The sequence below is a fragment of the Nelusetta ayraudi genome, unplaced genomic scaffold, assembly GCF_046127955.1.
Source record: "Nelusetta ayraudi isolate G7.1 ecotype Tasmania unplaced genomic scaffold, CSIRO-AGI_Nayr_v1 ptg000266l, whole genome shotgun sequence".
Classification (NCBI taxonomy): domain Eukaryota; kingdom Metazoa; phylum Chordata; class Actinopteri; order Tetraodontiformes; family Monacanthidae; genus Nelusetta; species Nelusetta ayraudi.
In genome coordinates, this window is record NW_027466315.1 from 134,172 (window position 1) to 157,830 (window position 23,659).

At 50.9% G+C, this 23,659-nt stretch overlaps 1 protein-coding gene across 2 annotated transcripts; it reads right to left on the minus strand.

Moving 5' to 3' along the window:
• Positions 1-222: 222 nt before the first annotated feature.
• zeb2b (zinc finger E-box binding homeobox 2b) lies at positions 223-23,659 on the minus strand. 2 transcript variants are annotated; one of them, XM_076017158.1, is made up of 9 exons: positions 23,363-23,659; positions 17,555-17,626; positions 14,641-14,829; positions 13,660-13,874; positions 10,539-10,647; positions 9,427-9,953; positions 7,292-8,971; positions 4,829-4,931; positions 223-2,863 (listed from the first exon to the last, which is right to left on the minus strand). In XM_076017158.1, exons 1-9 carry the CDS (start codon positions 23,532-23,534, stop codon positions 2,238-2,240), a joined length of 3,693 nt encoding a protein of 1,230 aa, XP_075873273.1. In that variant the 5' UTR covers positions 23,535-23,659; the 3' UTR covers positions 223-2,237. The 2 variants fall into 2 exon arrangements, with proteins under 2 accessions (XP_075873273.1, XP_075873272.1); XM_076017157.1 differs by having other exon boundaries at positions 4,751-4,931.

The following is a 23,659-nucleotide window of genomic DNA, read 5'->3' on the forward strand; positions in this document are numbered from 1 at the left end:
AGTTGTCCCATATAAACACTGTATATTTTCATACCGTTATCCAGGCCATCAATTTTAATTTCAACCCTGAGATTTATTTTCCACGTGGATTATCTTTGATCCACGTCAAAAAAAAGAAAGAAAAAAAATCCTGTGTGAACTTGTGATATTAGAAACAAACTTTCATTTCTTTTGATATATTTATTTTTAGGATAATTAAAAATAAACATGAAGCACCATGGGTTTGGTACTCTGTAATTTGGCTACTTTTATTCGAGCAGGGTCATTTTCAAGAGAAATTACAAATTAAGAACTCAATAATACTTTTACAAAGACATTTCAGGAAAGATTCTTCTTCAGTCATGATATCATACATAGTATTTAACAGTCCCTCTTCATTTTTTTAGCTTAAAAAAAGAAACAAAGATGAAGAAAGTGGAATTTTTTTTCAGTCGAAAATACAGTGTTTTCACAATTGTATAAAAGTTCCCAAATTTGGAATTTTCCAGTAACTGGAAAATAAAAGGAAATAAAATAAAATAAGATTAAACTTCGCATTTCACAATGTTTCAAAACACAATAAATGCTCTCTTTACGTAAAATTTGCCCCTATGATCGACACCATGTTCCTTTTTACTAAAATATATCTATATATTGAAGAACTATAGTACTGTACACAACAGTATGAAATAAATAAAATTAGGAAATATAAAATGGGCCACATAAATAATGTTTTTCTCCAACCTACAAATAAAATGAAAATGCAATTTGTTGTTTTTTTTTTTCTTTTTAAAAAATGGTTTGGTGTAATACTGACAAAAAGAAACTGAGAAAACATTGCACAACATAATGTAAACTAAGGAACTGTTGCCTCTAAGTCTTAATACTGACACGGATGCTTCAAAGAACAACGGTGAACCATTTTATAATACTGAAGCTGGTGAGAAACAAGAACAAAAAAAACAGAGAACAAAAAAAATGAACCTTCCTTTTACACAATACGAGGGTGGCACTTGCAGAAAACACACAGGTTAAAAGGTTTGCATATAAGGCTTCTTTTTTTCTTATCAAAAACACCTTACAAAGGCTTCATCCTTCATTTTTTTTTACCTGCCTCCCCCCATTACCTTCAGACCATAAATGTCATTTTCCCTTAAAATGAAGGTTTTCTTGAAAACTTCATCCTCTAAAAAGAACATTTCTCCTTCATACAGTTGTATTATTTTTCTTCTTCTTCTTCTTCTGCTTCTTAATTCCTTCATGTGATTCAAGAGGCCTAAAATAGTGTGGCGGGAGACGCTTGGCAAAAACTAAAAGACAACACCGTTAGGTAGGCAGGTGAGAACAAATACTGAAGGACTGTAGTGCAGACACTACTGCTCTTTTTCCAACACTGTATAAATATATACATAGGCAATACTTTTTTATTATTTTTGTTCGTGATTATAGAAGCGGAGTGCAATTTGTACAAGTCACTAGTTGTGCTATAAATACTATGGAACACTGGGGGGGGGGGAGGGTAGGAGGGCCGGTCGGGGGGGTTGGGTTGAATGGGGGGTTGGGAGGGGGGGGGTATTCCAGGAGGTTAGCACCACACATATTTTTAGGCCTTAGTACTGTACATTTTTTTTCTGAAATGTGTTCATTTTTATTCATTGTTCTGTTTGCATAATGCAGCTTATTTCACAAAAAACCCATTCCTCCGTTTTTTTTGTTTTTTTTTCTCCCACCCCTCTGAGCCTCCTGCTGAGGCGATTCGCCCGTTCAGTCCGTGGGTGTGTCTCGTTTGGTCGGACACCGTAAACACCCCCCTCCCCACCCCGCCAAACCCCCGACCCCCGTCCTTCTTCATCATCCAGAGGAGGAGTCCGTGGTTTGTTTGTTTTTTCATTTCATTAAGTGTGTGTGTGTCGTGTTTTCGTTCAGTTTTTTTTTTTTTTTTTTCATTTGTCCTTGTTCAAAAGAAAAAGCTTCCCGGAAGCTTCAGGCACGTGCACGTCGTCGTCGTCGTCGTCGTACAGCTTAAAACACGGCGTTGGTTTTCAAAGCCGAGCAGGTAAGAAGAATACAGAACCCAAACCAGAGAAACTCAAAAAAATCTCTTTTAAGATGGGAAGCTTTTGAAAAATTCCAAAAAATGAAAATAAAAAAAGACCCTTTTCCAATTTCTCCCACCCCCCCACTTGCCCTTCTTCTTCATCTTCTTGCACCTCTCCTCTCTCCCACTTCCCGCTCATCTTCTCCTTCAGAATCCCCATTTACATGCCGTCCTCCATCATCCCGTCCTCGTGATCCGATTTGGTTTCCGTCTTGCCGTCCAGCGAGCTGTCGTCCATCGAGTGCTCCCCGTTCTCCTCCTCGTCCCTCAACGTGTCCGGGTCCGTGTCCATGCTCTTGCTCTCCTCCTCCTCCTCCTCAAACTCGTCCTCCCGCCGTCCGCCCATCTTTGCATACGTTCCGTCCACCTCCACCTTGCGTCCCTCCCTCATCAACCCTGCCACGCCAATGCCGTGGCCCACGCCGTTGACGACGGCCTCGTGCCTGAGGATGGCGCCCTCGCGCTCGCCCAGCTCCGGGTAGCCCTGCGGCGTCATGCCCTGCAGGTAGGCGGCGCGGCTCATCAGCAGCTCGGTGGGCTCCAGGTGGGCCGCCTTGTCGCGCTGCGCCGCCTCGCGCTCGGCCGCCTCGCGCTCCTCCGCCTCGCGCTTGCAGTACGAGTAGCGGTGGTTCATGTGCTGCGAGTACGAGCCCGAGTGCGAGAAGCGCTTGCCGCACTTGTCGCACTGGTAGGGCTTCTCGCCCGAGTGCAGCCGCGAGTGCTCGATCAGGTGGTGCTTGTGCTTGAAGGCCTTCTTGCAGATCTGGCACTGGTGCGGCCGCTTGCCTGCAAGTATGGGAGGGGGCGGTGGGGGGAGGGGCGAACGAGAGGAGACGGGCTGGTGAGTGACTTGTCCTCCACAACTAGCACAACAGCAGCAACAACAGCAGAAGCAGCAAGAAAATAATCAAGAGAAATACACAAAATCACAGCACAAGAATCACACGGAGGGAAAAAAACACTCTGAGGAGCTGGCGGACGGGCAGGCGGGCGGGACGGAGTGGTGGAGAAGAGAGGATGACGTCACCCCCAGAACCCCCCCACCTAACCCCCTATCCACTAACACCCCCCCCACCCCAACCCAAGCCAGCTCCAACCCTGGGACTATTTGTATAGTCAAATTGCGGGCGCCACCAGGAAAAGTGCAGCTCCTCGCATTTATGGGCCGACATCATGGAAACAAAAAAAATCGCGCCCCCCCACCCTTCCTGCGGTTTGCGAGACATGGAGAAACTCCACCGCAGCGACTTATTTTTGGGGTCGCTCGTCAAGGCGACAGGAGGAAAAGTGCTGCTGCGGAGGAGGAGGGGGAGGAGCCAACAAAACCCCAAGGTGGGTCACGGGGGCTGGAAGGGGGGGGGGGGGTGAGTTGGCTTTATCTCAGGCTGGTAGTGACGCTAGCCTCTATATTAGGACCTGGTCGGGGGGAGGGGGGGGGGGTGTCTCCTGTGTTTGGGATGCCAAGGCAGAAAGAAGAAACCCCAGTTGGGCAAGAGGCCGGGAGGGGGCGGAGCCAAGCTGCTTTTATGAGCCGTCTGGCCCTTGGAGCTGCTGCTGCTGCTCCCTCACACTCCTTCTTCTTCTTCTTCTTCTTCTACTACTACTGCCTGCCTGCCACTAACAGCTCCCACCGCCGCCGCCACCACCAGCACGTTCCCGTTCGAGTTGCCCGGCTGCTGCACGTGTGCGTGAGTCACCGGGCGACATCGCAACGCAACATCTGGACACTTTTTTAGTGTCGTAAAAATACAACAGGCGACGTGAAAAGTACCGCATCCTGGGCACTAGGGGCACCGTGGAGATAACACAATGCCACCTCCTTCAGTTCCCCCACCTCTCTTTCTTCCTCCCCCTTCTTTTTATTTAGTTAAAGACTTGGACGCGCTGCTCTGACGCTCCTTTCATGTCCGACCAGATAACATGAAGGCTGCGCGAAAGGAAGACCAAGGAGAAGAAGAAGAAGACGCGGCAGCGGCGGCGGCAGCGAGGCGCCGGGGCCGCTGATAGCGGGGGATAAAAAAAAATAATAAATGATGCAACCCGGTGAAAGGGAATCTCCGTATAATAACTATAATGAAAGACTTGTTATCGGGCGCTGTGAAGCTTCTGAGCGCTACTCGGCTGATGCCATCTCGCCATCGCCAATAATGGGGCTGATAAAAGAGGCGTTAGCCGGCTCTTTATATCAAGGTGAATTGATGTGGGCCTTTTTTGAGATAGCAAAACGGCTATTATGGCGGGAGACGGGCGCACGGGAAATAAAGAGCACAATCACTTGAAAACAGAGCTTAAAGCCCCGCCCTCCTCCCCTCCGCCACCTGCATTAATTACCCTCCCTTTCCTCCCTCCCCACGCTTCAATAAATAAATAAATCGACATTTCTCTGCGCATTTCAAACAGAGGACAAACAACAACTAGCTGGTATCCTGTCGATAAAAGAAGCAGGTTAGGTGTTGTTTTACATTTTTCAACTTAAGGGGTTAAACAGAGGGAGGGAGAGGACGGGGAGGGGGAGGGGGAGGAGGGAGGGAGAGTAGGAGTGGGGTCAGGGGTCGGGGATACAAAAAAATATAAATATATATTCATACTGGTTTGGAAGGAAAGTAAAGCAATAAACATTTGAAACATAAAAAAGCATGGGGTTTGAAAATAAGGGTCTAGAACAGTATATACCTGTGTGTTCATATTTGTGTCTTAGAAGGGAACTGCTCTTCTGGAATGTTTTGTCGCACAAGTCACACGCGTACATACCACTTTCAGTCTTCTTAATCTTCTTCCGCGACAGACAGGAGTCGGGGTCTGTCATGTCGTCCAGCCCTGACATGTAATCTGGTGTACCGTCGAGCAGGTCCCCCTTCACAACACAAAAACAAAGCAGCGCAAAAGAAAAAAAGGAAAACAGGGTGGGGTGGGGGGTGGGGGAGAAAAAAGAGAGGGAAAAGACACAGTGAATCAAGGGTCAGCGGCTCGGTTATTTGTTTTTGCGTATGAAATTAGCGGCTGCGGCTAAACTGTGGAATATTTTTTCTAATCAAGAGATAAAGTTGAGTGTATACAATTAATACAATACTATTCCAACTAAGCAGCGTACGCTAGCTAAAGGCCGCAAGCTCATAAACATTTCAATATTTTACTCATTAAAAAAATATCCTCACTATGATTTTTAAACACAACTTGTGTGTGGATGTTTGTGGATGACTCTGTTTACATGTTTCAGTTTAATCATAATACAAAATATTGGCTGGAAGCCCCTTAAAAAGTTCAACAGAGTATTGCATTCCAAGATAAAAACAAACAAAATAAAAGGTCATACTTCTGCAATTACGTGATGCGCAAGATATACAAATGTAATTGTATTCAAATTGGGGCAACTTAATATTAAAACAAGCATTTTTTTTCGCTATTACAGGGAAAAAACAGCAAACAATCACGGCGCGCCCCTGCACGTCCTCATGCATTTTTTAAAGCACACTGCGTTGATTTTCTTATAAAATTTTCAGCCGGGTAATATCGCCCATCTATAACTGCCATGCAGCACATTATGAAACTCAGCAGCCGTAATGGTGTATTCAGTTGGCTGGGGATAATTTTGTAGCTTTCATACCGCATATTTCCTTTTAAAAAAGAGAAAAAAGAAAAGAAAAGGAGGAGGGCGAAAAAAACGGCCTTTTATGATGAAGCGAGTGTGAATTGATGGGAGGACAATGTTACAACATGAAGAGGCGGCGACGGCGGCCAAACTGCAAACTCATAATGATTGAAATCAGGAGGTGCACCTTAATGGCCAATATTGAGCCACCAAAGCTTTCCTTTTAATGAATATGTGGCGCGATAATGTCCGTCCGACCGGCCGGCCTATCACCCAGCAATCAATTTCAACTAAACGCCCTGTAGCTGTATTTCTTTAAAACCTAATTTAATAACTTAGAATAGGAAACATTATTAATACTTTCTCTTTTTTCTCTTCTTCTCTTTCTTTCTTCCTTTCTCTCTCCCTCATCAAAAAATGCTTCCCTCCATGTTAAACAGCCCTCAGCATTCGCTGCTTAATGAACACGGAGCGAGCGAGCGAGCGAGCGTGCATTATTAATCGGCGTGCAGGAGCTCCTCTTTTCGGGGGGAGGAGGCGGGGTGCCTTTAAAAGGCGGTGGCGGCGGTAGAAGTAGTGGCGGTGGGGAGGATTTCACACACGCACACACACCGCTGCGGGGCTCACCTTTGTCATTTTTACAAAGTCCTCTCAGAGCCAGCGCATTTAACAGCACCGGGTAAAAAAGACCAAGATAGAGAAGAAGAAGAAGAAGAAGAAAAAAAAAGTCTGAGTGCACGTTGGCGCTGGAAGAGTGGAGGCTAAGTTGCTAATGTATTCCATCCACAGCAGAATAAAATTTACAGTGGGGAGTGGTAACAATTACCGCTTTATTGAGATGAGATTTTAGGGGCCAATATCGTTCCTGTTATTTATTTGAACCTGATGCTGTTTGATGTTTCTTTTTTTCTTCTCCTTCTTCTTCTTTACCCACTCCCCCCACCTCCTTTTTTTTCTTCCTTAATGCGGAAATTGTAGGGTCGGAATTAAAGCGCAGCAGATATTGGTGGTTAAAGCTGCTGCTGCTGCTGCTGCTGGAAGACCCTGAAAGCAGTTTCTAAAACCATTATTGCTCAATTATAAAGATCTACAGCTGGAGCTGCGGCCCCGGTGGGGTTCGCGTCCCGTGGAAGGAAAAAAAAAAACAGAAAAAAAGGGGAAAAGGAGGGCGAGTTTGGGGGAGGAGGCAGCTAATGACTGTTAACCCTGAGAGATATGTATGTACGTTTTTATTCATATTAATCCATTTTATAGCGGAAGGTTGCAAAGTGAAGGCGCTTTTTCCGTGCCAAAATCTAACTTAATGCAACAGAAAGTGAGTAAAAGTTGTATAAATATATGTCTATATTTCTGTTTTTTTTTTTCTTTTTTTCCGACAGAGGTCACGGCCTTCTCCTCCTCCTTCCTCTTCGTCCTCCTCAGGTGAGCCTCTCCTCCCTGCTGCCTCTCACGGTGCTGTTTTTAATTAGTACAGAAATGAGTTCAGATCATTTTAGGGATTCCCAGAGCGCTGCCAGGGAGAGGAGAAGAGTGGAGGGGGGAGGAGGGAGAGGCCTTCCTTCCTTCCATCCATCCTACTTCAAAAAAACTACTTCAGAAGACGCCCCGCCCACAGGCGCATTTACCTGGAAACCCGGCTTGCGCTGGTATTTCCTCCTCTGCTGCATCTCGGCAAAGGTGGCGGCGCCCGCCGCGTACGTGTAGGCCATGTGCGGCAGGAAGCCCATCTGGTCCATGCCCGGGTAGGGGCGGAGCCCCGGTATGCTGGCCTGCATGGGTGGCATAAAGGTGGCGGGCGGGAAGGCGCTCTGCGGCGGCAGCGAGGTGTACAGCTGTTTGGCGGCGAAGGGGTTGATGCCGAAGATGGGGCTGGTGCTCTTCTCCAGGTTGCCGTTGTTGTTCACGGCGGCTGCCGCGGCGTTGGCGGCAGCTGCCGCCGCGTTGACTGCGCCAGGGAACTCCTTCTTGAGGTAGGCCAGGTTGAGCGGCTCCTCAAAGTGTTCGCGTGGCGAGGGCACGCCAGCGGCGGCGGCTGCCTGCTCCAGTGTGACTTGAGCGTTGACCTTTGGCCTGCCGCTGCGCGCCGTCAGCGCGTGGCGCGGCTCAGTGGGCAGGCGCGGCAGTGACAGGTCCAGCGGCTCCGCCTGCAGCTCCAGGTCCGACGCCAGGCTGTTGGGCGTGTATGAGCTGCTGTGCGAGTGCTTGGACGAGGTGGACGACAGGTTGAGCGGTGACGGCGTGTTGCTGCGCGAGAGGTGCTGCTGGTGCTGCTGCTCGGCCTTGCTGTTGTTGACTCCGCCTCCTCCTACAAACGGGTGGTTCTTCAGGAGCCTTCCGCCAGCGTCGTGCAGCTCGCCCATGGACGGCGAGGTGATGCGCTCGGCCGCCTTTAGCAGCGCCGACGATGGCGAGCGAGCTGCCATGGCGTCCTTTGGTGGCGTGCTGAGGTGGCGGTGGAGGTGGTGGTGGTGGTGGTTGTTGTTGGGTCCCAGCACCAGGTCGGCGCTGCCGCGGAGCTCCAGCGGCGGGCTCCGGGTGGTACCGCCGCTGGCGGCGTACTGATACATCTTGCGCTGGTCGAACCACTCCTTGACGAACTCCTGCGGCAGCCCCACGGCGATGGAGATCTTCAGCAGCTCCTCGGCATTGGGCTCCATGTTCATGGCAAAGTAGGCCTTCAGCACCGACATGTGGTCCCGGTAGGGGTTGAGGGCGGCGCCGCCCAGGCTCTTCTCCGACAGGTGATGGCCGCCACCAATGCCGCCGCCACTGATGATGCCGCTAGACTTGGTGGCCAGCAGGTTCTCGCTGGGCTGCAGCACCGCCTTGATCTCCTCGTTCATCTTGCACAGGTAACGCTCGTGCTGGTGCAGCGGGATGGGCCCCGGGAAGGTCTCCTTGCAGTACTGACAGGCGTAGTGCGTGAACATGTTGACGCCGTCGCCGCCGCCGGACTTGTCCGCCTCACCACCGCCGACCTCCAGCAGGTGGCTCACCGCCTTCTCTCGCTTGATCCCGCCCACCGTCGGCCTCTTGGGGTCGGCGCTCAGGCTTTGCAGGCAGGCTTTGGCTTCGTTCACCTTCTCCAGCGTGTAGTCGATGATGCTCTTGGTGGCGCCGTTGTGGTTGACCAGTGGCAGGCCCATCTGGCCCTGGCCGCCGCAGCCCGCCGCCAGCGCCAGCGCCTGCTTCTGCTCCTCCACTTGGTTGCCCAGCTCCTTCATGTAGGCCTTGAGCTTGGAGATCTCCTCAGGCTTGCAGTCCATCTTCTGCCGGCACACCGTGTTGTCCACGATCTGCAGCACCTGGAGCATCAATCATGTCACTAATTATAATATATTGTTTTCTATGCGTCTACTTACATTATATCATACTGCACTATTGCACTATTACTATTACAATTATTGCATGTCCGCATTATGCAGATAATGTAAACGATCCATCTATTATCACAGCTACTATTATTATTATTATTATTATTTTATTGATGTTATTATTGTTACTATTACTGTGGTTATTATTATTACTACATATAATAATGGTATACTTTCATATTTTGCATTCCATTGTTTGCAACTCATTACATTATATTATATCTTGCTATTTTGCATTGCATAACACTTCAAACACAGTACTTGCCACTTTTAAATCTTTCTTTAACTTTGTAAACTTATATTTAAATTGCCACTTTTTAAATTCTTTTTACACTCTGTGTAGTGGACAGTGACAAATAAAAAGAATCTTTGAACCTTTGACTCACCTTGTGCACCTCGCTCAGGTTGTTGCTCATGGGCCCCGGGTAGCAGAGCAACTGCGACTCCAGGCCCGCCATGCCCAGGTGCTGCAGTGGGCTGGCTGCCGCAGAGCTGTGGTGCACGCCCAGCGGGCTGCTGTTGCCGCCTCCTCCGCCGTTAGCGAAGGGCCCGGCGTTAGCGGCGGCTGCGGCTGCGGCGGCCGCGGCAAACCCGTGTGACGCCATCATCAGCTTGTAGTCGTTGAAGTCCAGCGGCTCCGTCTTGATGCTGAGGTGTCCGCCGTGCTCAGCCAGGCCCGCCGGCTTGCCGTTCTCTAGCTTCTGCCGCAGCTGTGTGATGGCACTGGCGTTGGCGCCGGCGCCGGTGGGCGAGGACGAGGCCGAGGTGGGCGAGGAGCCCGCCTTGACACTGCCGCGCATGCGACCGTTGACGGCGATCAGGCCGATGCACTTCTTGCTGCTGATGTGTGAGCTGTAGGAGCCCGAGTGGGAGAAGCGCTTCTTGCAGTTGGGGCACTCGTAGGGCTTCTCGCCTGCGCACACACACACACACACACACACACAGAATGTAGATCTATTTATCTCACAATGACAATTTCCAGTGGGTTATTTCCAGGTTAAACTGAAGAAAAATGCATCCAGGTTCTGTCATATTATTATATTATTATTATTATTATTATACTAGCAGTCTTTATTTCTTTGGCCTCCCTGCCAAATTTCTTTTCTTTCTTTTTTGCAAATGACTGGACATTCACTTCCTAATAAAAACAAAAGCCATGAATCAGACCGTAAATTTGCTTCACACGCGGACGCCTTTCTGTGCAAATATTGCATTTGGCCACGTCGGGAGGGGCCTTAAAACACGAGTTTAGAGTTCAGTGTCCAGCAACAGCAAAAAGAAAAAAAAGGGAGGGGAGGGAGGAAGAGGAGGAGGAGGGTCCAAAACAAACAATAAGAAAAGGGGGAAAAAAAACGACTCATTTCCCCCACCTCCCTGCCTGCACATGTGACTGCTTGATGAATGTTCAGATGAGTGTGTGTGTGTGTGTGTGTGTGTGTGTGTGTGTGTGTGTGTGTGTGTGTGTGTGTGTGTGTGTGTGTGCGTGCGTGTTGCTCACCACTGTGGATCCGGAGGTGCTCCTTCAGATGGTGCTTGTATTTGAAGGCCTTGCCACACTCGGTGCATTTGAACTTGCGGTTGCCGGCCGCTTGGTTGAGCAGTTGGTGCTGCCAGACAGACAAGGAAGAAGAAGAGAGAGAGTGAGAAAAAAACACACATAACCAAAAAAAAAAAAAGAGAGAGAATCCATTGGACAAACACGGCAGGAGGGGGTGGGGGTGGCTTAGGTTGGGGGGGGGGGGGGAGCAGAGTTCACTAAATAATCACAATTGGTCGGCGTGACAACGAGTGACGAGCCAACAACTCGGCGGAGCCAAGATCCCGCACCCCCCCGCCCCCCGACAACCACCACCCCTCCACCTCCGCCCGGCGATAACACAGAGAATCACATACCTTTTAATTTCCTGGCGGCCACCACCAAAATGGAATCAATGAAAAGATTCTCTCTTTTCCTTTTTTCCCCCCTTCATTAGCGGTGGCGGCTGCCGCTCTCATCTACCCTTCACTCGTTTGGGGGCCAATCAGTCGGCGGTGGCGGTGGTGAGGGGGTGGGGGCGAGGGGGGGTGAGGGGGCGTACCTGCAGCCTTGGCACTACCTGCCATGGCCACCGCAGCCGCCGCCGCCGCCGTCTGATCGTCTGATCAACAATTAAGTCCTTTAAACGACCACGACAAAAAACAAAACTGTATACGCCCCCCCTTCACAAACCCCCTTCCCCCTCTCATCCCCCACTGACAAGGAAGGAAGAAAACAAACAAACAAAAAAAAAACTTTAATAATCTTGGGATCGGGAACAGAGCGGATGGAGCCGGGGGCCTTGATTGGCTGTTCAAAGGTAGACATCAGTTGCAACTAAAATCCATCACATTTGCAATTCAAACGAGGGCTGGAAGACAAAAAAAAGGGGGAGGAAGAAGAAGAAGAGGACGGAAAAAAAAAATAGAGCGACGGGGTGACGCACAATTAATTCTCTGCAAGGTTTTTTTTCTTTTTGGACGGAGGTAAAAAAACGGTGAGTGGATTAAAACAAAAACACACACACAAAAAAAGGCATTTTCTCCACCAGCCCTCTCTCTCTCTCTCTCTCACACACACACTCCCGGATGGGCTCCGACAAATGCCGGGGGGGTGGGGTTGGGGTGGGGGTGGGCGACTCTAGCCACATTCCTGGGGAGACAGATAGAGGATAAAAAAAAATTGGAAAAAGGGAATAATATTGAGCTGTTTAAAAACAAAGTTCCACTTAATATGTAAATGTTACTTACATAACTTTCAGGAACAGCAGTTTGCTACTTTAGGGTACAAATGATCATCAACAGAAACTACCAACAAAACTTGAATTAGGATAACAGGATGGTTAAGAAAATTAAGCAAAGCCAAATTACAGTTAACTTCCCCCCCGCCTCTCCCCCAGCCCCCCTTACCTACCCCTCTGCGCCCCAGGACCCCTGCCCGCTCAAGTTTAGTCCCAGCGCCTCCACTGCTAATAGGGTGAAATGGCTCGGCAGCCACTCATTGTGAGCAGCATCGCTGCTTCACTCTGCTTCACCCATCCGCTGCTGCCCTGGTGGTGGTGGTGGGCGGGGACCCGGCTGCATGTTTGCATATGTATAAGCTCTAATTAGTCATATTTGGGCTAATTGCTTAAGAGGAGGAGGAGTGTTAAGACTTGTAAACACGGCGGAGCGAGCGAGCGAGCGAGCGAGCGCCTGTTTACCTATCGGGACCTTTTTACTCCCCCTTTATGTTAATCTGATTGGCTCCTCAGGAGGGGAGGGGATGGGGCGGGGCTGGTTGCCTCGCTCCGGCTGGGAGTGGTGGGTGGTGGTTGGTGGTTGGGGGGTGGGTGTGGGGGGCGAAGGCAAGCAGGGCCATTGATTTCAAACAGGCACCTGGATCCCACCTCCAGGATCAGCGGCTCTTTTACAAATCAAGACGATGGCGGGCGAGAACAACGTGAGGTTGTGGATGGCGGGCGGAGACGGCGGGCGGAGACGGCGGCGTTGTAATGTGAGGTCTGGGACCGCCCCCCATCTGCTCACGTTTTACGCCCAGCTGGTGGATCAGGTGAAAGTGCCGGCTGCTGACATCCGATCAGATGAGCTGTACAACCTCGGCCTCGGCACAACAACACCCCCCACCCCCACCCTCGCCCCAGCCCCCCCACCCAACCTGGCAGCGCCGTCGCCCGTCTGTCATTGGCCGAGCGCTGCGGCTCTCCTCCTCGTAAAACAACACAAAAAAAGAGATGGAAGGCGGTGTTTCCTTTTTTTTCCCTTCGCTGGCCGCTAACTTCTCATGGTGGGGATTAGAGGAAGACCCCAAAACCTTCCTTCCACTTCCAAACTTCTAAATTAACTGCTCCAAATTTGCTTTGCCCAGAAGTTATAATTATCCTCTGATGTGTGAGAACTCTCTCTTCTTCTTCATCTGCTCCTTCTTCTTCTTCTTCGTCTTCTTGGCCACAATTTATCTGCGGCCAGTTAAACGGCCGTGACTGCCGACTGACTGACTGCTGGTGCTTCTTCTCGCACCTTCCAGCAACAACTTTTAAGGTGATTCACGCCGCCGGCGCCACGTTATATTTCAGACTTATGGCGTGTAAGTCGACGTCCCGGAGCAGCAGCAGCAGCAGATGTTTATGCAGCGAATTAAATTAAGGGTGGGGGGGGGGGCTGGAGAAGGAGGAGGGGATGTGGTGGTGGTTGATGGAGTGCTGCGACTGGCGGCTGCACCCGAGGAGACATTAAGAAGAAGAAGAAGACGAGGAAGAAGAAGACGAAGACGATGAGCAGGAACCAAGTTGAGTTAGTTAAGGAGCTGGCGTCAAAAAAAAAAAAATCAAATTGGAAATTCACACAATCATCGGATCGTGAACGGCGAGGGCTGGAAAATCATATCAGGGAGGGCCATCAAAAAACCATTTAGGGGCGCCTCAATTAAAGTTATTACCATTAAAGGATCTGCATCTTCAAAACGCCATGAAAAATTAATAATGATTGCCAATCAGGAGAAAAAATGATCCGCGGCGGCACATTAGGGAGGAGACAGAGGACAGACAGACTGATAGAAAGAGAGGAGGAGGGAGGCAGGGAGGGGGTGGTGGGGCGGAGCTAACCTGATCCCTGGCGGGCTTGTGCGTGGCCATGTGGCGCTCCAGCTGGGTGCGGTAGGCGAAGGTGTAGTTGCAGAGCGGGCAGGCGAAGTTCTCCTCATTCTTCTCATGGCGGTACTTGATGTGCTCCTTGAGCGACGTCAGCCGCTTGTAGCCCCGGTCGCAGTAGGGGCAGGTCAACAGTTGGGCGAAGGCATCTGGCGTTCCAGGTGGCAGGTCTGGAGCGGTGGGTGGGGGTGGGTGGGGGAGGGTCAGAAAGGGAGATGGAGGGAGGGAGGGAAGGGGAAAGCGGGCCAAAAGGTCAGCGAATCAATGGCAGCCAAACGGGGGCCGGCTGCCCGGCACTGGTATGGCAGTTATCTGTGCAATCTGCCGCACATGAGTGTCAGCCTGGCATCATCCGCCCCTCCCCCGCCCTCATCCACCCACTCACCCACGCACACACACATGCACACAATGGGGGGGCACGCACACTTCTTCTTCTTCTTCTTCTTCTTCTTCTTCTTCTCTTGTGCGCCAGCAGCAGGATATCAGGAGCTCAACCCCCACCTGCCCTTGCTTTTCTCTCTCTCTCTCTCTCTCTCTTCCTGGGAGACAGAGGGGAGGGGGGGAGTCCAGTCGAGGGGGGTGTCTGGAGAGGTGCGCTATCTGATTTCACCCTCCCACCCCTGCCGACCAGACCCCTCCCCTGGCCCAGCTGTTGCTTGAGACCGTAGGTAAACACTGAGGCATCCGGTGAATCTGTGGGACCAACAGCTGCCCGCTCGTGTCAGCGCTAACACTCACACTCACACTGCTTTCTCCTGTCTTTCTCTGCCCCCCCCCCCCCCCGCTTTCAAGGGCCTCCCTCAGCCCGCCCGCCACAGGACAGAGCGGTCCAGATAAGACCCAAAAAGACGGAAACGCTTTGTTGGAATAAAAGTTATTTTATCGGCCCCAAACGCCACATATGCCAACGTTGCTATCCCCCCAACCCCGTCTTACCGTTCTCCTCCGGCCCGGTGGCCTCCGGCGTGCCCAGACGGGACAGCTCCTCTGGGGCTTCTGGGTAGATGATGGCGGTGTCGGCACGCTGCAGGTACTCGGCGATGCTCACTACGTGGCTGTCGCCGACGTCCAGCTTCCGCTTGACGAAGAAGTCCTCAAACTCTGAAGTGCAATCCATGCTCTTGACTGGAGGAGGGAGGTGAGGGGGGGGGGGGGGGGGGAGAGAAGAAGAGTGTCATTGAAGGAGGGGAAGGAAGAGAAAGAAGAAAAAAATACACTCGCACACAGACGGAGGGAGGGTGGCTGGTGTTGGGGGTGTGTGGATGAGGGGGTGGGGGTGGAGGGGGTAAATTGGATTCACCCCCTCCCCTCCTCCCCCTTGAGAAATGTCTTACAGCAGGATATTGGGAACATGGTGGCGGAGATGCAATGAGGACAGCCACCCCTAAAACATTACAGCCGCGCTTTGGGGAGAATACATCTAAATTATGGCTTTGCTTGTCACGCCACGCCGGCTAAAATAAGAATTGTAACCTAATCCGGCCAACACACGAGAACACAAAAAAAAGAAAAGAAAAGAAAAGAAAAAAAAGAAAAAGAAGAAGAAGTGAGGAGATAAACAGGCTACCAGGAGAAAAGAGAGAAAGAGCTGCTGAGGAACAACGTGTCGGGAGGAACTCCTCTCCCCCACCACCACCCCTCCACCCCCACCCACCCACCCACCCACCCAACTGACACCAAATCAGATTCCGAGTTTAGGTTGGGAAAAAAAAGAAGAAGGGGGGACGCCGCACAAAAGCCGAGCTTAATCAGCACCAGAGCCACGTTTCTTTGTATTGACTTTCACATATAAGGTCAATCAAGAGGCTGCGGCTTTTGTTGACTCTGTGTTGAACAGATTACCGGGGCCAAACCGCAAACCGGCACCGAAGAGGAGGAGGAGGAGGAGGAGGAGGAGCAGGAGCAGGGAGAAAGAGACAGAGCAGCAGGGGGAGGAGGAGGAGGAGGAGAAGGGAGGGAGGTATCTTAAGCCAGCCAAAGTGCTGAGGCCACACAATGTGTGTGTTTCTCGCTCTCAAATTATTTCCCACTTCTCTTCCCCCCTTCCAGGGAAAAGTCTTGGGCTGCAGCAGCGAGATAGCCGCCGCCGCCGCAGAGAAAACACACAAAACAAAAAAAACAAAACGGCGAAGAGCGAAGAAGAGGTTGAGGAAGGAGGAGTAGACGTCCGTCGGCAGCCTTCATTAGTCAAGGAGGAGTTGACGCCATGCTACTCTACGCACACACACGCACACACTCAGGGTGTACGTGCAGAGCCGTGTTTACAACCTGCAGCAAGGGGCACCCAGTGGTGACGTCTTGTCAGACTTGCTGTTAATTGGGGCCTCCTTTTTTTTTTTTTTTAGCCCTGCTAGCTAGCTAGCCAGCCCGGCTAGCCAAGGTGAGGAGCTTAAAGAGCCATTTGTTCTGCCGTGATGACTCTGCTGTCCAATTTGCCCAAAGGTCAAGGTAGCAGATTTGGTTGTCAAAAAGAGAGAGACAGAAGAAGTAGAAGAAGAAGAAAAAAAGGGCAGCACCCCAAATGTCACCGGTGCCAATGGATCACTTTTGATAAGCCTGATAGCATAATGCGGAGGAGCTAATGAGGCGCTGCGCTGACGGCGGCTAAGCTAATTGCGGCGAGACTGGCCGTTCTGCTAATTGTGGTTTTCACACCATTTTTTTGGAGGGGGATGGGAGGGTGTTGTTGTTATTATTTTATTTTTTTGACGGACGGACAGCTGAGAGGGGTGCGGCTAACACAGGGAACACTCTTAGCGCTCCGGACCGCTCACTGGAATGTTCCTTGGCTGAGGAAGGGGAGGAGGGAAGAGAAAGAGGAGAAGGGAGAGGAGGAGAAGGGGTTAGGTGGTGCGGGAGGAGGAGGTGGAGGAGAAGGAAGAGGAGGAGGAGGAGGAGGAGAAGGGGTTAGATGGTGTGGGAGGTATGGGAAGAGGAGGAGGCGGAGGAGGAGGAGGAAGAGGAGGGGGAGGACGATAGAAGGAGGGAAGGAGAAGGGGTTAGGTGGTGGGGGAGGAAGGGGTGGAGGAGGAGGAGGAGGAGGAGGAGGAGGAGGAGTAGGAGGAAATCACCTGGATCAAAGTGAGCTCTGGCACCAGGACATGATCAAACTGCTCACGTCTCTAAACAGAATCACATGTGATCTGGTGGCGGCGGGCAGTGGCGGAGGGATGGGAGGGGGTCGGGGGGGTTCACGGTATTGTTTTCCAAAACTCCTTGAAATGGAAAACAGTTGCTGGACTAAATTTTTTTTTTCCTCTTCTTCTTTTCAATTTTTCTTTCTTTGCGGCGGACAAGAAGAAAAGACAAGAAGATGAGGATGATGTCATGGAGGGGGTGGGGCTAGTGTCATTGGCTCTGGCTGGCTGGTTGGCTGGCTCCATGAAGAATGAAGAATGACAGGCGAGGCTTTGCGGGTGGCTGGGGGAAGGGAGGTGCAAAAGACCAATAATAACACACGATAGTGGAGAACCAATCAGCAGAGGCGTGTTTTCTATCACCGCTAACTGGTAAGAAAACATGCTAACACACGACATACAACGGGTGGTGTTCCAGCCACTGATTGGATAGATGTTCCTGACTCTTGGAGCGCCTGGAGATTACTCAACTCGGCTAAAAAAAAACCTCTCTGCTGGTGTAGAAAGAAAAGAAGAGAAGCGGAATCCAGCGGTGGCGGCGGCGGCCAGGTGCATCATGGGAGTCAGGGTTCATGTTAAACAAATATATATATATATTTTTTTTACGTCGGCATTTAAAGACTAAGCCCTACCCCCTGCCAAACCATTTTGGTGGGTGGGGTTTGAGTGGGAGTTACACCTGCAGAGGATTAAAAAAAAACAATTGGACTCACCTGTACCGTTTCCGACGGCCTGCAGGGCGGCGGCGTCGGGCCCCAGCGTGTCAAAGTCGTCCTTCATCTCGTCTGCACAGCAGAAACAGACAGAAGGAGAAGAAGAAGAAGAAGAAGAAGAAGAAGAAGAAGAAGAAGAAGAAAAGGAAAGAGAGGGCGTCAGTCAGGATGATTTGTAGGAGACAGGAGTCCTGTTTTCTAGCTGTGGCGCCCCCTGACTGCAGGCCACCGCAGGTGTTGCGGATGAATGCTATCGTGTGAGGCCAGACAGCGGCTTAAATACGAGGTGGGCCCAGCGCCCCCACCTGACCATTCAGAGCACCCCCACCTGGGCAATCAGACAGAGCTTAATGCTCCCCAGCTGTGACACCACTGTCGCCCCCTGCAGGCAGGAGGATCACGCTGCTTCCTCCCTCCCTCCCTTCCTTCTGTCACATTCCTTTTTTTTTTAAATCTTCTGTCACTCTACATCCTTTTTTTCCCCTTTTATTTTTTTCTCACTTCACTCCCCCGCCCCTCCCCCTCACCTCCCTCTCGCCAGCTACGACTACAAAGTGCACAAAAACCCTCGGCCACAAATTAATGGTTTGACTTGCACAAACATTTCTCCGGAGGGCGCCGCAGCCAGGCAGAAATAACCCCCCCGATTGGCCGAGGCCAGACCTCAGGTGGGCGGGGACTAAAAAGCCCCCACGAGTTTGGATGGCTTGGAGTGAGCGACACACTGGTGTGAATGGCGGTTATTTATTTCCAGGCTCCGCCCACTTCTCTTCTTCCTCCACCTCTTCCTCATCTTTTTAATCAACAACGGAAGGATTTTGTTCCACGGCAGGAATGTGGGCGTGTCCCAGGTGAGGCTGGCTCATCATCAACCTTCAGAAGGACGGAAGCCCCGCCCCCTTCCTCAGCCCCACCCCCTGCAGCCCGGCACCTTAAATCAAGGTGCTTCGTTGCGGGAAAACGTGTCAGGAAAGAACATAAAACAAACACGTGTGTTTTGGCTCCGGCGGCGCCGCTGCAAGGACGCCGCTGGACGCATTCCCACTTTTTCCTTGAAATCCAGAATGTCGGCGGCGGCGGGATGAAGCTAATGACAGGCTCCCAGTTTAACTGCCCGCCACCGCCTCCGTCACTCCTCCTCCTCTTCTTCTTCTTCTTCTTCTTCTTCTTCTTCTTCTTCTTCTTCTTCTTCTTCCAGCCACCGCAGCCCCATCGCGACCGAGCAAGAGAGCGAGAGAGCGACCGCAGCAGCGGCGGAATGAAAAAAGAAAAAAAAAAAGGGAAAAAAAAGCGCCTTGAGGGACGTAAATTAGGCTCCGACAAAACAAAAGATTAAAATACAGCCGCCAGCGTCGCTTGTCGGCCCCTCCTCCCTCCTCCTCCTCCTCCCTCGCCACCTTGTTTGCTTTGGCTAATCAAATTTGGCTGCATACCTTTAGGTCTGACGCAAAGGGAGGGGTGGGGTGGCGGGGCGGAGGGGGGTAGGTTGGGTGACCGTGGTGGTAGGTGGGGGGGTGACCATGGGGGGATTTACCCCCCCCCCCCCCTCCGTTGGCAGTGTTTCCCTGGGACGGCTGATAGCAGCGACACCTCGCCGACCCACTTTATTGAGGAAGAAAAAAAACGGGAAAAAAACAAACAAAAAAACAACAACCAGTCAGCTGATTCCATCTTTCTTCCCTGACGCCACAAATATGCAGCGAGCGAGCGAGTGAGCGAGCGGCGGTCCGAGAGGTTTTTTTCTTTTTTTTTCTTTCCCCCTTCCGTCTCTTCTCTGTGTTGCTGCCTGGCTAAACGGCGTTTTGTGACTCACCGCCGCTGACCTGCAGTGGCCAGCCAGCTACACACACACACACACACACACACACACACACACACACACACGCACGCCTCCTCTAGGGCCTTTGAGGTTTCTCAACTCAGGGGGAGTCGGGATATCTCGGCCCCGCCCTCCCCGTGCTTCCTTCTCCTTCTCCTCTCTCTCCTTCTCCTCTGCTCCTCCTCCACCTCCTTCCTTCTTTCCTTCCTTCCTTCCATCCCTCCTCCTACTCCCCCTTGTCCTCCCCCACCCCGTCTCCTATTTTCATAGCAGCTCCCGACGTGTTTATTTTCAAAACATTCCGACTTTTTACGCCCGGCCGCCGCCGCCATCGCCGTCACCGCTGCCGCCGCCGCCACTTTAAAGTCCCTCCTTTGTGAGTTTCTCCTGGTTTATCCCGTCTGGTTCCCACTCAGGAGATTCCATTGAAGCAGATGCCATCCTATGATATTCCTGGATGCAAATTGGTGATTGCAGGTTTTCTTTTGTTTTTTTGTTTTTTCTTCTCCGTGTTCCTGAGTTTCAAAACGGAGCCAAGCAATACAGTGTGTGTGTGTGTGTGTGTGTGTGTGTGTGTGTGTGTGTGTGTGTGTGCGTGCGCGCGCGCGCGCGTGCGTGTGTGTGTGTGTGTGTGTGTGTGTGTGTTTCTTTCCCTCTGAATCCTATTTTTGGCAGTGCGGAAAAAGGGAAACATGGGAAAACTCCTGGACGGATAGACATGTGAGACATGTGTGTGTGTGTGTGTGTGTGTGTGTGTGTGTGTGTGTGTGTGTGTGTGTGTGTGTGTGTAAGCGGGGCGATCGAAAGGGAGAAGAAGGGGAGAGATAGCGACGGGAAGAAGGGCGAAGGGAGGCGGGGCCAGGTGATTAATTTAAAAAAAAACGTCTGTCGTCCTCGAGGCCGGTTTCACCCGTGAAGATGATGATGAAGATGATGATGTCATGGCGTGTTCGGAATGTCAAGGACGGCAGTAGAACACCGATAAAAATAAAGTTCTGTCTGCGGAACCTTTCCACACAACCGTTAGGTTGCACAAGAACGCAGCGGAGTTCCAAGTGGCAGGAGGAGGGGGAGGAGGAGGAGGAGGAGGAGGAGGAGTGAGGAAAGGATGAGGAGGAGGAGGAGCGGTGAGGAAGGGATGAGGAGGAGGGGTGAGAACTTATCTCAGGCCTCAGTTATGTGCTGAGGTATCACTGCAGACACCGAGGCACCGGAGGAAGAGGAGGAGGGAAGGAAGGAAAGGAGGAGGAAGAAGAGGGGAAGGAGGCGGAGGGTTTAGGAGGAATAAGAGGTGGGGGAGGAGGCAGAGGACGAGGAAGGATGGAAGGAAGGAGGAGGAGAAGGGATTAGGAGGAATTAGAGGGAAGGAAGGAAGGAAAGGAAGGAATGAAAGAGGAGCAGCAAGAGGAGGTGCACAAGGATGAGGAGAAGAGCAGGGAGGAGGAAAGAGGAGCAATAAGGGAAGAGAGGAAGGACGGAAGGAAAGAAGGAAGGGAGGAGAAGCAAATCAGGAGGAGTAAATGAGGAGGAAGGAAGGAAGGAGGAGGAGTACATGGTGATGATGAGGGAGGAGGAGCAAGATTGAAATGTAGGAAAAGCAGGAAAAGAGAAAAAACAAGGGGAAAGTGAGTGTGGGAACGTGGGGAAGGAACTCCTGCTTGTAATGAAGTGGAGGTGCTGGGTAGAATATGTGAAGCGCTCCATCACGGCGGCGGCATGATGATTTCACCACGGCTGAATTACAGACATCACGGCTCCGCAGGTCTTTATCAAATAAACAATTACCAACCACGACGACGGCTGTTTATCCCTTATCTTGATTTATTTACTCCACCTCTGCTGCTGCTGCTGTTACTGCTGCTGCTGTTGCTGCTGTTGTCACTGCTGCTGCTGCTGCTGCTGTTGTTGCTGTTACTGCTGCTTTTACTGCTGTTACTGCTGCTGCTGCTGCTGCTGTTGCTGTTACTGCTGTTACTGCTGCTGTTGTTGCTGTTACTGCTGCTTTTACTGCTGTTACTGCTGCTGTTACTGCTGCTGTTACTGCTATTGCTATTGCTGCTGTTGTTACTGCTGCTACTGCTGCTGTTGTTACTGCTGCTGCTGCTGCTGTTACTGCTGTTGCTGCTGCTGTTACTGCTGTTGCTGCTGCTGTTACTGCTATTGCTGCTGCTGCTGCTGTTACTGCTGCTGCTGCTGCTGCTGCTGTTGCTGCTGCTGTTACTACTATTGCTACTGCTGCTGCTGCTGTTACTGCTGCTGCAACTGCTGCTGCTGCTCTCCTCGCTTCACAACGCAAACTGAGCATGTTGTTTATTTTTATTATTTATTTTTTAAAATAAATAAATAAAACAACTTCTCATCCTGCTCTTTCTTTCACCCCTAATAAATGTGCAATTTTTAACTCCCCCCTCCCTCCTTCTCAGCCCCGCCCTCTTTACCATATTAAAAATTTCACCCCCTTCCAACGCTCCCACACCCACCCCCCTCCCCTCAGCCAGTTCATTAGCAGAAATGAATGGCGGACTCGCGGCTCATTTAAATTGGCTGTCTTACATGACTTCTCGCCACACTCTGTTCCCGTCACACGCTCCCCGGAATCATTGACTCTTATTATACATGTAAATGGCTATCATAAAAATAAAAATTTCATTTAAGATTGTTAATGACTTCTTCTCCTCCTGCTGCTCCTCCTCCTCCTCCTCCTCCTCCTCCTTCTTGTCCTCCGCCGGCTTCCTTTAATGATCACGAGTCTGCCCCCTAATTAAAAGTATTTATCTTTCAAGCATCCGTGACCGGGCGGCTCACGTGGAGGGAGGGATGGAGCGAAAAAATATAATCATTAATGATGATAAAATAAGAATAAATAAATAAATAAATAAATAAATAAACAAACTGTGGATTGGGAGCATCACCTGGCCAGATTGGACCGGTTCAGGTGGGTTCGGAATGTGAACAGGAAGCTGCGTAAAACCTCACCGCTGAGTCGATCTCCATTCTCGCTGATGCACTTTTTCAAAATTTCTTTCCTATTTTATTCATTTTAATACATCGCTGCAAACATTCGACACCCGAGCGAGACTTTGCCGCCAAATGCTCGAAAAAGAAACAGTTTATGCCGTCCGTCTGCTGCTGCCGCTGCTGCGGAGGAAGAGGAGTAAGAGGAGGTGGAGGAGGAGGAAGTGTGTTTTTTTCATTTCTTCTTTTTTTGATCCACCCGTCAGACCCGGCTCGAGCTCTGTTTGCCAGCCGCTCGGCGCCGCCAGATGGGACGCCACGAGTGGCAGGATGTGCACACAGTGGGATCCCCGCTGGCCCCGCCCCCTTATGTTTCTTTTAACTTTGAGGTTTTTTTTGATTGACGGCTCGCCTGGAAACCAAACTGTCTGCCTTGATAAAGGAACCGGACAAGACAACACAACTGTTGGAATGAGCCAGGACTTGTTTTCAGGGACTCGCTCGGGACTCGTTCAGGGGACTCATTACGAGATTTGTCCGGGTATTCGATCAGGGTTCATTTTGGGCCTAGTTCGAGGACTTGCTCTGGACTCGCTCCGGATTCATTCGGGATTCATTCAGGACCCATTCAGGACACCTTTGGAGACTCATTCAGAGATTTGTTCGGTTAGTCGTTCGGTGCTCATTTAGGGAACTTTTTTAGGACTAGTTTGGGACCTGTTCGGCACTGGTTAGGGAATCATTTGGGATTTGTATAGGACTCATTCGGGATTTAGAGATTTAGAGATTTGTTCGGTACTTGCTTGGGAATTATTTTGGGCCTAATTCACTTGTTCAACAGTCGTTGAGGAATTGTACAGGACTTGTTCGCGACTCGTCCAGGACTGATTCGGAGATTTGTTCGGGTACTCATTCAGGAATTTCTTTTTGGGACTAGTTCGGGGACTCGTTCCGGATTAATTCAATACTAATCAAGGACTCATTCGGGGTCCATTCAGGACTCATTCAGCGACTCATTAGGTCCAGACACTCACCCGTACCATCCACTGAGGCGCTCAGCATGTCGTTGTCGGGCCAGATGTGCTCGACGCCGCTGTCGCGCATCTCGTCGTCCTCCTCGTCCTTGGAGAGCAAGCCGTGGCTCTCGGCCCGCGGCGAGGCCTCGGGGTTGGTGAGGCTGGCCGGACTGCTGCCGCCGCCGTTCATCAGCGGGTCGTCCTCCGACACGGGCAGCTTGTCCTCCTCTTCTGTCTCGGAGCCCGTCTCCACCACGTTCTCATAGTTTAGAGCTGCAGGAGAAGAAGAAGAAGAAGAAGAAGAGACGCCGGGTC